The sequence below is a fragment of the Mirounga leonina genome, unplaced genomic scaffold (genome assembly GCF_011800145.1).
Source record: "Mirounga leonina isolate KUSES-001 unplaced genomic scaffold, KU_Mleo_1.0 Mir_170, whole genome shotgun sequence".
Classification (NCBI taxonomy): Eukaryota; Metazoa; Chordata; class Mammalia; order Carnivora; family Phocidae; genus Mirounga; species Mirounga leonina.
In genome coordinates, this window is record NW_023270433.1 from 35,128,191 (window position 1) to 35,144,972 (window position 16,782).

A 16,782-nucleotide genomic window follows, 5' to 3' on the forward strand; every position below is an offset into this window, starting at 1 on the left:
CAAATACTTCCCTAAATTCTGCACAAATCTAGGCATGTGTTCTTAGTTTGGGAAGCTGGGTCAGTGTGAAACCCTCTGTCCTGCCCACCTGGGTTCCCTGTGCACCCGCTTCTTTCAACTGTGTTCTCCGAGCTGGAGCCAAAGAAGGCTCCTGGTCTCTGAATTATCTTCTGGGAAACAGGAAACATGGGTCTGGAAGAGCCTCAAGGTAAGTAAAAAAGTGGAGATGTGGGGACAGGGGAAGGGGCCTTGGCTGGGAGTCAAGAGCCCCAAGGAATTACTGGAGCCTTGGCTTCCCCCCAACTCAGTGTGTGATGATGCTGGGCAAGCCCCTTCTCCTCTCTGGGTCTCAGTTTCCATATGTAAAAAGAGGGTGGTCTCCATGAGCTGCAAGACCCTCCGGGCTCTGCCAGGCTGTCTTCCAGATTAGGAACAGTTCATGATTGTCACCCAGCTGCTCACTCCCAATTTGTCTTAGCCCCATGAAGTCCCAGCAAGACAGGAAGAAGTTGGCTGTGGTCAGGCTGGGGACTTCAACTTGGCCTTCAGAACCTGGGTGAGGAGGGGAAGGAGGTGGCATCCCTATGGGCTGGCAGGGTAGGCAAGAGGCAAAGAGTGAGTGAGAGAGGTGAGCACCACCTTGGAAATGCCAACACAGGGCTGTGGTGCACAAAGGAGAGAGGGTTCAAGCTGGCCTGGGAGAAATAAAACAAGGCTTCCTGGGGGAGGTGGCATCTGAACTGTTTTTTTTTAAGTTGCCTATGTCCAGGAGTGAGGCGAAGGCAGAAAGGACACTGTGGGCTCTGCAGACAAAGCTTCCTAGCCCTGCTTTGGGAACCAGAGTTCCCCAGCATCCAGCCACATTTTTGGCCCCTCTTCCTATAGGCCCCCATCCCCCAGCTGAAGGAGAGACAGCAGAGCAGGGAAACCCAGCAACTCAGCACTCAGGCTAGAAAGCAGACAAGACATTGAGCTGGTACCGTGACCATGTCCCTGCTCTGATGTTTCTTTCTCCTCCTGGTTCAACCCAGACAAAGTATGCTCCCCACCCCAAGGGCTATTCCTTCTCTCCTGGCACTTCCATGGCCCCTGCTTGGTCTCCACTCATCCTAGTCATCCTGCTTGGTCCTCTGAAGCCCTGGCCACAAGTCCAAATGTCTGCACTACTGGTGTGTGCGTGTGTGTGTGTGTGTGTGAGAGAGAGAGAGAGAGAGAGCTAGTGCACAAAAAAGTGAGAGTGCCTGCCACACATGTGCACACCTTCACATGAACGACCGTACAGGGACACACATGAGCCGATATGCGGCACGTATTCACACAGGCACATCTGTGTGTACGTGGGGCTCAAACAGTTGTTTGTGCATACACTTGTAGTTGGGGGCCATATGTGGGGACATGATGTAGCTGTGTGTATATTGCAACAGAGAGCCAATGGCCGCCCACGTTTGCTAGTGACTTTAGGGTATAGATTATAGTATGTGTAACTGTGCGAAGAGGAAGCTATGCATGACCTGACTAATGGGGCTGCACACAATGCCACCTCTCTGCCACCCATGCCCCTGGCACAACGTCTACTGTACTGACACTCGGTTAAATAGAGGTGCCCCTCCAGGAGCCCAGTCTCAGGTTTCCCAGCGGCATCTTGGAGGGAGCTTGCAGATCACGCTCCCCTGACCCCACAATGTCTCTAGACACAGTCAAGCAGAGGCAAGACCTTCTACCTGAGGTCCAAAGGCTAGGGCAGAGCTCTCCCTGCTGCAGAAAGGGCCCTTCAACCCTGTGCCTGGCCCAGCACCCAGCACGCTGTGTTTGTTCTGTGTGAGAGGGAAGTGTCCACAGGGGCCACTCAGCCTGCACCCTGCTGGATGGTGTAGGCCCAGTAACGCTCAAAGACTCCATATCAGGAAGGATTTTTGTGACCCTTAGCATGGCTTGACAGAAAGAGAAAAAAAAAGGGGGGGGGGGAGTATGTCCATGGGAGAAACAGGCTCCTTATCACTAAGGGCCTGCAGACAGAAGCAGGATGAGGCTAGCCACAGAAATTGGAAAGGATTTCTCCCTAGGAATGGTTTGAATTTAGTAGTCTGGGAGCACGTATGTCTTCATTCGTTCCCCTAATGCCTAGCACGGTGCCTGGTGTGTGGTAGAAACTCAATCTCTTCTTCATTCTGGAACGGATAAACGCAGGACGAATAAAAGGGAACTATCTCATGCAAGTGAGGTGCTCACAAGAATTGGGGCTCCCTCCAGACCCAGGTGTGGACAGCGTGTCCCATGGGTTTACTGACATCAATGCCAGGTGCCCAAAACACTAAGGAAAAGTTGACTTATGTTCATTACCTGGTGGGAAGATTGGGGGAGAATGTGGGAGAAAGATGTTCACCCAGTATGATAAAAGGACCACCAACATTTGGCCCTTGACAGAAGCAAACATCTGCTGTGAGCATGTTGTAGGTGTCACGCAGTTGGGAGGACTGGATTCTAGACTCACCTTGCCACGGACCCACGACATGATCTCAGTTTCCTATCTTCAGTGAGATCTAACAGGTTCGCCTCTCAGGGAGCTTTCCACGCTGATGCCCTACAAGTTCATGGGGGCAAAGTGGCTCTGGCTCCGACCCAGAGAAAATAGGAGTTTGGGGGCCAGTCCAGCTACTCCTTCAAATTGCAGCTCAAAAGCCCACGATGAAGGCAGATTCTGAAGGTCAATCCGCACACAGTAGCTGACAAACAGGCCCTGTGGAGGGACAGGTGGATGAGCCTGCTGAGAGGCTCAGAGTTCAGCAGCCCCTCCGAGGAGAGGCATGCCTCATGCATGGAGACCAGAGCCAAGCTGAAGACACAACCAGACGTCTGCAGGTTGAGAAATAAAGGAGAAGGGCATTCCCAACAGTCAGAAGAGTGTAAAGCAGCTCAGAGGCTTCCTGAAAGCCAGGAGAACCCTCAGGAACCATCTAGCCCAGGGATTCTCAAGTGTGGCCAGCAGAAGCAGCGTCACCCACACAAACTGAGTCAGAAGCTCTGGGGATGGAGCCCAGCAATCTGTGTTTTAACAAACTTTCCAGGTGATTCTGCTACACATTAAGATTTGAGGACCTCTGATTTTCCCCCAAACTATGTTAGTAGAACACTTATCTGCTGTAGGGGTGTCAGGGTGACTCTTGGTTTCAGCTCAGGTCATGATCTCAGGGTTGTGAGCTGAGCCCTGTGTCCAGCTATGCTCAGCAGGAAGTCTGCTGGAGATTCTCTCTCTCCCTTTGCCCCTCCCCTCTTGTGCACATACTCTCTCTCACTCTCAAATAAATAAGTAAATAAATCTTAAAAAAAAAAAAAAAAAAGAGGGCGCCTGGGTGGCTCAGTTGGTTAAGCGACTGCCTTTGGCTCAGGTCATGATCCTGGAGTCCCGGGATCGAGTCCCACATCGGGCTCCCTGCTCAGCGGGGGGTCTGCTTCTCCCTCTGACCCTCTTCCCTCTCGTGCTCTCTGTCTTTCATTCTCTCTCTCAAATAAATAAATAAAATCTTTAAAAAAAAATTTATAAAAAAAAAAGAATACTTATCTGCTGTAGATTAATATAAAAAGAGGACCCATGGTCAAGTAAGTTTGGGAATTACTTGCCCTATACCACTTTTGGAAGGTCACAAATCACACTGGCATATAAGAAGTCCTGCAGTAAAGGGCTTTGTTTACTTTCAATTAATTTAATGTTGTCTCAAATTAATTTTTCAGATTGCCTACTTACATTTTCATTAACACTCTCTCAGGGAAATGCTGATCCAGATCAATGCTCACTTTTCACATGGATGAATTGCAGCCCAGAAGTGCACAGATTGCCCAAACTCAAGAACAGAGTGTGTGTAAGAACTGGAAAAGGCCCTAGCAACATACCCCCACCCAAAAGAGGCTCTGTGGGCTCTCCCACCACCCTGCACCCTCTTTCCCTCCATCCCAGCCATGTGCCCCCTTGAGCACAGCAATATGGAGCGGGTCAATAGGACAGAGATCTCTGAGTTCTTTCTGAAAGGATTTTCTGGTTACCCAGCCCTGGAGCACCTGCTCTTCCCTCTGTGCTCAACCACGTACCTGGTGACCCTGCTGGGGAACACAGCCATCGTGGCAGTGAGTGTCCTGGATGTCCGCCTGCATACGCCCATGTACTTCTTCCTGGGCAACCTCTCTATCCTGGACATCTGCTACACGTCTACCTTTGTGCCTCTGATGCTGGTCCACCTCCTGTCAGCCCAGAAGACTATCTCCTTTACTGGCTGCGCAATCCAGATGTGTCTGAGCCTCTCCACAGGCTCCACAGAGTGTCTGCTTCTTGCCATCATGGCCTATGATCACTACCTGGCCATTTGCCGGCCACTCAGGTACCCCGTGCTCATGAGCCCCCGGCTCTGCTTGTCGTTGGTGGGAACCGCTTGGGTCCTGTGTCTCTTCAAGTCAGTGACTGAGACAGTCATTGCCATGAGGCTGTCCTTCTGCGGCCACGATGTGGTTAGTCACTTCACCTGTGAGATCCTGGCAGTGCTGAAGCTGGCATTCAGTGACACCTCTGTCAGTGAGGTCTTCCTGCTGGTGGGGGCCATCCTGCTGCTGCCTATACCCTGGCATTCGTCTGCCTGTCCTACACACTTATCCTGGCCACCGTCCTGAGAGTGCCCTCGGCTGCCGGACGCCGCAAAGCCTTCTCCACCTGCTCGGCGCACCTGGCTGTGGTGATGCTTTTCTACGGCACCGTCATATTCATGTACCTGAAACCCAAGAGCAAGGAGGCCCGCATCTCTGATGAGGTCTTCACGGTCCTCTATGCCGTGGTCACGCCCATGCTGAACCCTGTCATCTATAGCTTGAGGAACAAGGAGGTGAGGGAGGCTGCCACGAAAGTGTGGGGTAGGAGTTGGACGTCCCAGTGAGGGAGGCCTGGGATCTTCAGATTAGTAGGTGAGGCCTTCATAGTCCTACAGTGAGGACAGGTGGGGTGCAGGGCTGAGTCTGGAATCTTCATCCCAGAAAGGCAGCACCGAGTCCCACTGATGCTGCACGAGAATTGCTCACAAAGCACCCTCAGCTCCTTCCCTGGCATCACCCTGGCCGGCTCTCCACATCACTTCCTGTACTTTCACGCCAGCTCCTGGCTGGCCTCAAGACCACACTCCTAGTGGTCCTTCCACTCTATCCTCCCTGGGGCATCCAGAGGGACCTCTGTGAAAGGCAAATGTGATCACATCCTCTCCTGATTGAAGCCCCCAAAAGCTCCCCCTACTCTCAGGACAAAGTGTAAGCTCCTCCGTGGGGCATTCTAGGCCTTCACAAGCTGGCCCTGCTGGTCCTGACTAACCCCCAACCTTCTGCCCCACATTCTCCCACCTGCCCAGCCAGGTGTGAGCCCCAGTGTTGCCCAGCCCTGCCCAGCTCTGTGCTTGCCACGAGGCAGCCACACCCAGCACACACCTCCAGGATGGCCGGACCCTCGAGGCCCAGCTCAAATGCCACCTCCCCCAGGAAGCCTCCTCACTGAGCTCCTCCTGTTTTATTTTCAGTGTTACTGTAAAAGCAGGGATGGTCAGAATCTACTCTGTCCCAAGGTCCAGCCCTGCCCAACCGTAGGCCCCCCATAGGTTTTGTAAATAAATACATGAACACAACAGTGTAGGGGAGATGGTGGCAGAGCCTGGCGTCCTTCCTGAACCTGAGCAGAGCGGAGACAGAGTTCAAAGATGACAGGCATGGCCTGGTGCCCTGGAAGGTGACAGTAGAGGCAGTGATGAGGTCCAGAGTCCATGATCCCCAGAGTGGTCCAGCCACGGGGGTACCAGTCACGCTGAGCAGCCCAGGACCTGTGTTCCCAACATCGGTCTTGAGCAGGAACAGCAGCTGTTGCCATGCCTCCCAGCCCAGCATCCAGGCCTCACCTCGCTTTGGGGAGACTTGCTTTACCCTTCCGTACCTCATCACAGGGATCCTGCCAGAGCTGCCCCTTCCTGGTGCTCAGCCTCTTCCCAGCTTTCCTTTCTGACAACTCAGCGAGCACGCAGTAGAAACGGATGCAGATTCACAGAGTAACTCCTTCCCTGCCTGCCCCCACCCTGCCTCAGTTGCACCATCTATATGATGGGGACACGGGCCTCGGCCTCCAAGAAGCAGTCCAGCTCTCCTGCCCTCTGCCACGGGGAAGCCCAGTCCTTGACAGGACCCTCAGTTCCGCTCCAGTCCCTCTTTCTGCTTCCCATGTTGGTAGGAGAGAAGCCCAGCCTGGCCCCTGAAGCTCTACCCTCTCTGACCAAGCCACACTGAAGCCTACCCACCAAGATGTCCAGCTTTGAGGCCACGACAGGAGTTTGGACGTTATCATGTGGGCACTGGGGTTTACAATCACATTTTTTTTTTTTAAAGATTTTATTTATTTATTTGACAGAGAGACACAGCGAGAGGGGGAACACAAGCAGGGGGAGTGGGAGAGGGAGAAGCAGGCTTCCTGCTGAGCAGGGAGCCCGATGCGGGGCTCGATCCCAGGACCCTGGGATCCTGACCTGAGCTGAAGGCAGACGCTTAACGACTGAGCCACCCAGGCGCCCCAATCACATTTACTTTTAAATAGCTCACTGATTAGATACCATTTTCCACCCATGAAATTGGTGAAGAATTTTTTAAATTTCTGTTGGTAATGAAGGTGCAGTGAAGAAGTAATGCCCTACGCTGCTGGTGGGGATGGCAATAAGTTAATATAAACTTCCTGAAAGGTCAGTTGGAAGTATGATCCAAAAGACTTTAAAAATTGCTAGACTCTATGACCTAACCCATCTACTTCTAAGAACTGGTCTAATATGATCATTAGAAGCATAAAGATTTATGAACAAGGATATGTATGAGGACATCAATCATAGCATTATTTATAGTAACAAAAAGTTGTAAGAATCTTAACATCCGATCATAGAAGAATGTCCAATAAATACTGGTGGTGTCCAATGATAGAATGTGATACAGCCTTCAAAAAATTCTTATTTTCTGAAGAATATTTGATAATGAGAAATGCTCACAATGTAATTAATAGAAAATGATCCCAATGTTATTTTTTAAAGTATTTTTGTTATGGATTTATGAGTTAGTATATATGCAAAAAATCCTGGGAAACCAGAACAAAATATTAAGAGTTGTTTCCACTGGGTGGTGGGGTTAAATAGGATTGATCGGTTAGAGCCAATTGTTTTCTTATTTAACTAATGCCAATATTTCCCATATTTATATAATATGAACATGACTTTGAACTTAAAAGTCATGTTCTAGTTTTGAATTTAAAAATAAGGTGATACATTTTTAAGAAATGCAAGATCACCTGGTTCCAGAATAGAGCACTGATGAGAAGGCCTCCAGCCCGAGAGGCAGGAAGTGAGGAAGCTGCTGCCCTATTCCAGGCTCTCACGGTGGGGATGAGAATAAGTCAGGGGCAACCTGACCCACTGGGCAACCAAGCAGAGAGAGGGCAGCTGAGAAATACTTGGGATACGCAGATGACTGCAGAGCTGGAAGACGGAGAGAGAGGCCTGTGAGGTGCAGCCTGTGTTTCTGGCTTATTTGCCGCCCGCTGAGACAGAGATGGGGAAGATGAGAGATGCAGGGGGATGGTGTTGAGTTCCAGGTGTCCACGGGTGGCAAGAGGGCACTATTCCACGAGCACGGAGAAAACAAGTGGTAATAGTCTTCGAATGTTTGACTTTGACCTGGGATCTTGATAAAGATTCAGAAGGACAAATCATAGTATAAGGGAAAACTCTGTCGCTGCTGCTGATTTATTTAAGGCTGTGTTGTAGTCTTTACAACAACTGTGTTGGTTGTTAGTCTTTATGAAGGGAAGGGAGAGGAAACCTGTAGAGACCCATGCACCTGACTGAATCCCTGACTTAAAGTCCCTCACAAGTGCTCGTGGCCTCATACTCTATACAGCAATGCGCTTTCCGGAACTTTCATGAGTCCCGATCCTCACAACATTCTCGAATGGAGACACCCCTTCTCACAGACCAAGACACCCATGCCTAGGACAGGGGGCCCCAGACTTCAATCCTCGGATTCAAGTGGCAGGGTGGCACCGAGACCCGATCAGATTCTGTCCAGTGTTTCTCCTGCACCCATCTCACCGCAGCCAGGCCCTCCCAGGGAAGCACAAGAATCCTGGGGTCTCTGAGCCCCACAGCTGCCAAACCCACAAACTTGCGTAGTTCCAGAGTCTGAACTTTAAATTGGGCAGGGACTGAGAGGTTCCCCAGGGCACGGAGCAGAGAGCTATGTGGCAGGGGACCAGGAGGCTTGTCCTCGAGGCTTTGGCCCTGGTCCATCCCAGCACAGTGTGTCTGCCGGTAATGAGCTCAGCACTTGCGGGCTCTGCTCTCCCAAGCCCTGGGTCAGGACACCTGGCAGCCTGCTCCAGCTACCTGCATGTGCTCATGCCACTGGGCAATAGGTACGATGAGGTAAGGACAATCCATCTAGCCTGTGGACTATTCTCATGAAATCTTCTTTAAACATATGAAAACTAGAATATCTGCTTGTGAAAGAGGACATAATGATATAAGCGGTACTGGTTACCACGTACTGATTACTTACCATGTGCCGGGCTCTGTGCTAAGAGCTCTGCACGCCTCATCTCACTGGATCCTCAAAACAACCCCACAAGGAAACACTATGCTTATCCCTACTTTACAGGTAAGGGAGGTGAGGCTGGGAAAACTGCTAGCAAGTGGCAGCTCTGGGACTTGAGCCCTGGTGGGTCTGACTCCAAAGCCCACACTCACCTGCTCTGCCATCCAGCAAGGAAGTGGTCAAGCGGGAATCCTAGATCCAGGCATGTCTGGGAAATTGCAACAGAAGCTTCAGTCCTTTTATGCCCATCCCCTTTCTTTTAAAATAATTTGTGAAGCCTAAAATAAAATATTAAATGGTTCAAACTAGATTCGCCAGCCAATGAAATTGATATAATATTTACCTTGCAGAGTAACCCTGGGTCTGTCAGACTTCAGGGTTGGAAGTTGCTAGACAGAGTGAGGAAATGTTTTAGAGGTGACAGGGTACTAGAGGTCACCTAATTGAGTGGTTCCATTCACAGGAGAAATCTGACCAAGGTCATACAGCAGAATCGGAACAAAGGCAACAATCAAACCTGGATCCCTCACTCCTGTCCCACGGCTCCCAGTCCTGGTTCATGGCATCACCCTACCTTTCAGGAGGTCTAAAACTGGGGTGTGGAATTCGACAATTATTCTCAGAGACACTCGGTTTGCTATCTCGCGTGTGAGACACTGGCGGATAGAAGTTAGAGTGGTTTTCCGAGTGTATTGGGAAACCACCTCATACCCAAATATTCAGGAGATTTCAGGTTTTCCTTCTCCTGGCGTGTGGTAGGATCACCCAGGGCCAGTGGGGTGTGGGCGGATGTGACCCATGCCACTTCTGGGGCGGGGCATGTAACTGCTGGTATGAACACCTAGTGTGTCCTTCCCCAGCCATAACAGCTGGTGACGTCGGGATGGCGGAGGCTCCCTCAGCCAGGGTCTCTGAGCAGCTCGACATGGAACAGAGCCCCCTGAAAAGCTACAAAGGACATGGAGCATGAGAAAGAAAGAAACCGTCGTCATGGTAAGCCACTAAGATGATGTGTGTTACTGCAGCAAAACCTAGTTCATCGTCACTGACACACCCAGGGAACAGCAGCTGCTCCCTGACGTCCCCTCCCATGCCCAGGGTGCAGAGTCAAAGCTGTCGGTTACCCGGAAGCATGGTATTTCCTAGACACAGACTTGTTTCTTTGGGGCCATAAGCCTGTGGCTCCATGAGCGGGTTCTAATTTCCATGAATGTGTGATGATCAGACTCTTAAATTGTCAGGAGACCCACTCCTCTCTGAGTAGCTCCTCTGAAAGAGCAGGGAGAAGCCCGGTACCCCCACCCCCACCCCCCCTGCTCTTCTCCAGCAATGACAACAGCTGCTTCCTCGCTTGCTGTGTGTGCTGGTGGGGGAGGTGCTCTCAAGGCAAGACGTCTGGGACTGGGCTGTGGGGGGGGGCGGATTTAGGGCAGCGGAACAGTACGGGATCTCAGTGGCAGCAGTGATGGATCGGACACAAGCCTCTGATTACGAGAGCTCAGTCTTTTGAGAGAGAGACCACACACTACCATGCAAGGCAGAATGCGATTACCCTGTGCTTAGAGCTGTGAGCATCGTGTTGTTGGGCTGGTCAGTCCTACGAGGGCATCTGAGCAGACTGCAGAGAAGGGGTGTGAGAGCCGAGCCTCGAAGGATGAGTGGAAGGGAAAGGCCGCTCCAGGCTGAGGAAAGAACATGAGAGGAGGGACGAGACAGGAGTGTGCGGGTTTGACCATTAATGGGAGGTGGTCTGGTGAGGTTGGAGCAGGTGTACGTGAAGGGATGGAAGGGAGATGAGGCAAGGGGGCAGGCTGGAGCCTGTTCTCAAAAGCCCTTAAATGCCTCTGCCATTCCGTCTTGGTCTTTTTGTTAGAGACAAGGGCAAGGAAGAGAAATATGGAGACAGGTGGTTTCCCACCTTTCACCTACTTGAGACCTACCCACCCCCCCACACACACACCCCTATGTCAGGTGTCAGAATTCGAGGTTAATATAGGTCATTTTGTAATAACACACCCAATAAGGACCAAACCCTTATACTTGCATCTGAAATGCTGCGGGCATAATCTAGACACATGAAGTCCTAACCTAGAAAAGGTGCTTCCTTTTAACTTCTTTACAGATTTCAAGTTTTACTTTGTCTTTGAATCCCAAGTTCTCAAAGAGAACCTCCGGTTTCTAAAGTCCAGAGAGAGAAAGGGACGTGTCCAAGTTCACCTAGCATGAGGGAATGAGTGTAAACTCCGTTAGGGTGGAAACCACATCTGCTTCTGCTGTATTCCCACCTCCTAGCACAGGGCCTGGCACATTGTAAGTGTCCCACAACTATTTGTTTAGTGAGTGAATGAATGAGCCACCATCACACTCAGGCAATTCTCTTTTTGCCAAACCTCAGCAAGAGAAACCTTACCCTTAGTTGTTCGTGTGTTTAAGATTTAAAGTCAGGTGCTAACCCAGATTAATCCGCGGCCCCCGTACACTCCAGAAACCCCCTTAAGAATCCCCCTGATTCAGGCCGGAGGAGGGGAAAGTGACAGGCTCTGGGGATGGAGGGGGTCATGACAGAAGCTGGAGCTTGTGGGGAGGTGGCAAGCGCAGATCCAGCAGGAGCCCTGTGGCTGAAGATATGCAGTCTTTGCTCAGGATCCTCAGACAACAGGTAGTGCTGGGCGGCTCACAAGCACCTTTGCGGGTGTGTCTCCTCTGAGCTACACAGCACTTCCATTTTTCAAAGGGACACTGAGTCTCAGAGAAGCCACGTGACTTAGTCAACCTCACACAGCTAATTAGTACTGTCACTGACACTGGGGTGCAAAGCTTGAGTATCTGTTGAGTGACTGCTCTTGGCAGCACGCACTGTGGGAGTGTGGGAAGGAAGGAGACCGGGTCCTGCTCTCAAGTGTAGTAGAGGAGATGGTCACACAGCACATGGTAGATGAACACAGGGACAGCCAAGGGCTAAGGGAGTGCAAGAAGGAAGCAGGTAACCCCTCAAGGAGCAGGAGGGAGAGGGGAGACAGAGAGATGGAACTGTGCTCTGAGGGACGAGCAGGAAGCCCCCATGGGGGTAAGGAAGGGAGGACATGCCTCTAAAAGGGCACTTCTTGGGGCACCTGGGTGGCTCAGCCAGTTAAGCTGCTGACTCTTGATTTCAGCTCAGGTCATGATCTCAGGGTCCTGGGATCGAGCCTCGAGTTGGGCTCCACGCTCAGCAGGGAGTCTGCTTCAGGATTCTCTTTCTCCCTCTGCCCCTCCCCCTGCTTGCTCGTTCTTTCTCTCTCTAAAATAAATAAACTTTAAAACAAAACAAAATAAAAGGGAACTTCTTGGGCAAGATGTAGCACTGGGAAAAGACAAGGTTTATTCAGCAGAGGGTGAGGCCACCAGCCCCTAACAAATGCTAGATGCACCGGAGAGGAGGAATGAGGAGGAAAATCTAGCCCTAAAGGACAGACAGGGCTCCAGTGCTGTCACAGGACATCAGCCTCTCAGCCAACCCAGGAATGAGGAGGTGACTGTATCTTCTGTATGTTAAATTTCATACTCAGCTCCTGTTTCTGCTTTAGACCAGGGGTCACCCGGTCCATAAGACAGCCTTCCTGCCTAACAAGACTGCCGTGCCTTGGGGACATTAGGGCCCCTCCTGTGAATGCCTGACACTGGCATTTCCCCAGGAGGCAGTGAGACCAGCTCAGAAGAGCAATGAAAGCCACCTGGGAGAAAACTGAGGCCCTCCCTGACTCCCCCTTCTTTTTAAAACTAGTCACTGACTGACAATGCCCCTGCCAGATTAGAACCTGGTTTTCCCTCCTCCTGTGACATCACTGTCAATATCATTTATCCCACCAAGGCAATATGGAGGCCAAGAAGAGAGTCATTTGGCTTGCATGACCACTGGAATATATATGTTCTTGTAGGTTCTTTTAAAAATCAACGGATGAGGGTGCTGCCTGAGTGGCTCAGTTGGTTAAGAGTCTGACTCTTGATTTCGGCTCAGGTCATGATCTCAGGATCCTGTAATCGAGCCCCACATTGGGCTCCCCGCTCAGTGGGGAGTCTGCTTGTCTCTCTCTCCCTCTGCCCCTCCCCCTGCTCATGTTCTGTCTCTCTAAAATAAATAAATAAATCTTTAAAAAAAAATCAATAGATGAGGGAAAGGGAAAAAAAATCAACAATGGTCTTGCACTTCAAGCTTACACATCCTGTGGAGTGAGGATGATTGATCCTTAATGCCCAAAAGAACCACCAGGTAAGCATCATCCATCACCCACGGGCCTGCAAGAGCTCATATCACCTAGTTCAGGGAAGGGACGACAGCCTTATGATAGGTATGGTATGTTTCTGTCTACTTATTTTTCTTACTGCTGTACCCCAGCACCTAAACAAGATCTAGCACAGAATAAGTATTCAAAGCACATTCAGCAAATGAATGAATCTAAAAGACCATGAGCATAATTCAACCATATGGAGTCATAACCTAGAAAAGAAGCTTCCTTTAACAGCCAAGAACTCTTTAGATTACAACAGCGTGTGCCAAACATGAGTCCTCCTCTCCTGTCTCCCCTGCCCCCACCATGCGGAGAACAATGAGGATCCTACGGGGCTAGAATGCGTCTCATCTCCCTAAGTTACATCAGAGCTGCAGAGCTGAGAGGGCCAGCTTGCAGGCCTGAAGTCCAATCCTCTCATTATTCAGATGGTGAAACTTAATCGCAGAGGCAGAGATGACCTGCCCCAGGTCAGGTTGCTTGGTTTCCAGGCCAGCAAGAGCTTTTTCTGACACCTATGTGGTCTAGACAGGAAGGAGGGAGAATGAGATGGCAAACTGGACGGCTGTGACCGAATACGTCTTGCTAGGACTCCGCGAGCACCACAACCTCGAGACGGTCCTGTTTGTGCTCTGCCTGGCCATCTATTCCGTGAATGTGCTGGGGAACTCCCTCCTCATAGGGCTGAGCGTGCTGGACCCCTGCCTGCATAGCCCCATGTACTTCTTTCTCAGCAACCTGTCCCTCATGGACATCTGTGGCACATCCTCCTTTGTGCCTCTCATGCTGGTCGACTTCCTGGAAGCCCGGAAGACCATCTCCTTCCCTGGCTGTGCCCTGCAGATGTACCTGACCCTGGCGCTGGGTTCCACGGAGTGCCTGCTCCTGGCCGTGATGGCATATGACCGTTATGTGGCTATCTGCCAGCCGCTTGGGTACCCAGAGATCATGAGAGGGCAGACGTGTGTGCGGATGGCAGTGCTGAGCTGGGGGACAGGCTCTGCCAACTCACTGCTGCAGTCCCTTCTCACCTGGAGCCTCCCCTTCTGTGGCCGCAATATCATCAACCACTTCTTCTGTGAGATCTTGGCAGTGCTGAAACTGGCCTGTGGGGACATCTCTCTCAACGCACTGATGTTAATGGTGGCCACAGCGGTCCTGACGCTGGCCCCGCTCCTGCTCATCTGCCTGTCCTACATTTTCATCCTTGCTACCATCCTTAGGGTGCCCTCTGCTGCAGGCCGGCACAAAGCCTTCTCCACCTGCTCTGCCCACATCACAGTGGTGGTGGTTTTCTATGGAACCATCTCCTTCATGTATTTCAAGCCCAAGGCCAAGAACCCTGACCTGGATAAGATTATTGCATTGTTCTATGGGGTCGTGACACCCTCACTGAACCCCATCAGCTACAGCCTGAGGAACGCAGAGGTGAAAGCGGCTGCCATAGCCCTGCTGTGCGGAGACCTGCTCTCCAGGAAAATGTCCCACCCTCCCTGTTGGTCTTCAGCTCTATAATGCACAGCAGGCTAGGTCCATCATGGTAATGCCTTCGAATTGCAGGGGCTGAAACCCACAAGGGTTTATTTCTCATTCTCACTGCAGGTCCATTAGCAGTTGACTGGGTGGGTGGGGTCTGCTCTGAATCACTGTCCTCATCCCTGGGGCGTCAGGATGATAAGCAGCCACCATCTGGAACATTACTGGTCACCATAACAAAGCCTGCACTGGCTCTCTGAGCTTCACTTCCACCTCTACTTCATCCGCCAACGCAAGCACGTACCACAGCCAACATCAAGGGGCAGGCGAAGCACGTTCACATTTGTCGGGAAGGAGCAGGAAGACTGAGAAATGTGTGAATGGTCTAATGGCTGCCACACTATCCTACAGTCAACCCAAGAGCCACAAGAGATTTGCCTTCCTTTTCTCGGACCATCACCGCCCCACACATCCAGTCAGTCATGAGAATCCTAAATGGGTCCCCTCCTTTCTACTGACACTGCCTCCTCAAGAAGCTCTCCCTCTCTCTCTCTCTAATACTGCAACAGCTATGTCACCGCACTTTGATCCTGCAAACTCCCTTCAGAATCCACCCTCTGCACAGGCCGTCAAAACGCCAATCAGAAAAAAATCCAAAAAACAAAACACCAATCAGATCATGCCACTCTCCTGCTTAAATCCTTTCAATGGCTCATTTCCCATGGGATAAAAACCAGACCCCACCTCTCCATCCAACCTCAGCCCAGCTGCTTGCCTCAGGCCTACTCCACCCACACACACTCTCTGGGTCCAGGGCCCCCCGAACTATTCCCAGTTCCCCAGCAAGTATCATCTTTCCTGCCTCTGTCTCCCCCTTGCTCTTCCCTCTCACGTCCAGATGCTTCTTGACCTTTAGCTAATATGTACTGGACCACAGACCAGGCCAAGCATTATTCTGTGTCCTAAGTGCTTTACTGACTGGGGACCACTTGGAATGAGAGAAATCTCAGCGGATGAATACAATATGGACAGGGTGACCAGAGAGAACCCTCTCCCAACATCTTGGCATTACAGAAACTCATTCAATCCTTACTCAAATCTGCCCCCCTCTTCCAGAAAACCCTTCTGACCCCTCCTAGCAGGGTGAGGTCTGTCCCAGCTCTATGTCCCTCCTTAGTGCCTTCTGTACTCTGCTGACTCTGTCCTGAATCCCAGCTATTTGGGTTTATGCATCCTAGTGACCTGACTCTATACATCCTAATATGAAGGACTAATATTTCTGATGCCAGAACAAACACCAAACCCACACCTCCTGGCTCACCATTCAGTCGGCCACATCACTCTGCTCAGGGCCCCAAGGAAGAGACAGAATTGCAGAAAGCAGAGAACAAAGGGATTTTTCCTGGCTTTTGAGCTTCAAAAGCCTAGGCTCTGAAGTCTTAACAGGAGAGGCTGAAGGCCCAGATAAGATTTGGGAGAAAACCTAAGTAAAAGGGAGGTTTCCCCACCTCCAGATTAATGCTCTAAGCTAGGGAAAAGGAGAGGAGGGGAGGCAATAAGAGCACTAGCACAGAAGGGCCCCACGAAGAAAGGGCCCTGAGCCCCACTCCCTACGCCAAACCCCTGGACAGGTTTGTAGGACTGAAAGATGGAGCAATTCACGCCTTGTTGGCCAAGTAAAACCCAGAGCAGGCCGCCAGAGTAGAAATGGCTTCAAGGTGTGTCTGGGCAGCCCAGGCCTCACAGGTCTTTGTGGGTAGCACAGAAGTCGGGGAGGACCTCAGCACTGAAAATGGTTATGCAGACAGGAACAAGAAAGCACTCTGGGATGGCCTGCCTACACCGCTGACTGGGGACCAGGTGGAATGATGGAACTCTCAGGAGATGGGTGCAGTGTGGACCCCAGTAACCAGAAAACAACCTCCCAACATCTTCCCATTATCTAAGATCCTCAAGACTCAGCTGTGACCCTTGTAGAAAGAGAAGAAATCCCAAATGACAAAGGATGTCTCTCAGGCAAAAAAGATGACACTCAGGCAAAACGGGGGCTCAAAATAGAAGCTACATTCTTGCGATATTTCTTGCATATTTGTGACTTGTACCTGCTAGTCCAATTTCCTGAGACCTCAGCTTCCTTTCCTGTTGGGTGTGGGCACAAGGGAGGTCTGTCTCACTAACTTAAATCCTCCCAGCACGTACACACACACAGACACACACATATACACACACACAACTCCCTACTCCCAGGGGCTGCAGCCTGCCGTGATGGGGCAAAAGACTCCGGCAAAAGCTCTAGCAGCTCATTCCAGCTGGGCTCCCACCACCCCCGCTGATTTCCTCAGACCCTCTCTTTCCCTCTCCTCCCCACACCCTTGGCCCCAGGAAAAAAGGCAGCACAGAA

General features: G+C 51.1%; 2 protein-coding genes across 2 annotated transcripts; both read left to right on the top strand.

Moving 5' to 3' along the window:
- The first annotated feature begins 3,913 nt into the window (after nucleotides 1-3,913).
- On the top strand, nucleotides 3,914-5,841 carry LOC118017963 (olfactory receptor 13J1-like). Its single transcript, XM_035016336.1, is given in 2 exon segments — nucleotides 3,914-4,606; nucleotides 4,609-5,841. Coding segments are annotated over 2 exon segments (960 nt in total). The 5' UTR covers nucleotides 3,914-3,954; the 3' UTR covers nucleotides 4,917-5,841.
- A 7,583-nt stretch (nucleotides 5,842-13,424) lies between these two features.
- On the top strand, nucleotides 13,425-14,422 carry LOC118017962 (olfactory receptor 13C7-like). The gene has a single exon (XM_035016335.1). The coding sequence runs from the start codon at nucleotides 13,455-13,457 to the stop codon at nucleotides 14,418-14,420; it is 966 nt and encodes a 321-aa protein (XP_034872226.1). The 5' UTR covers nucleotides 13,425-13,454; the 3' UTR covers nucleotides 14,421-14,422.
- Nucleotides 14,423-16,782: the final 2,360 nt, after the last annotated feature.

Excerpts from the sequence above, each read along its gene's own strand:
- LOC118017962 (XM_035016335.1), top strand. The coding sequence starts at position 13,455 with ATGGCAAACTGGACGGCTGTGACCGAATACGTCTTGCTAGGACTCCGC.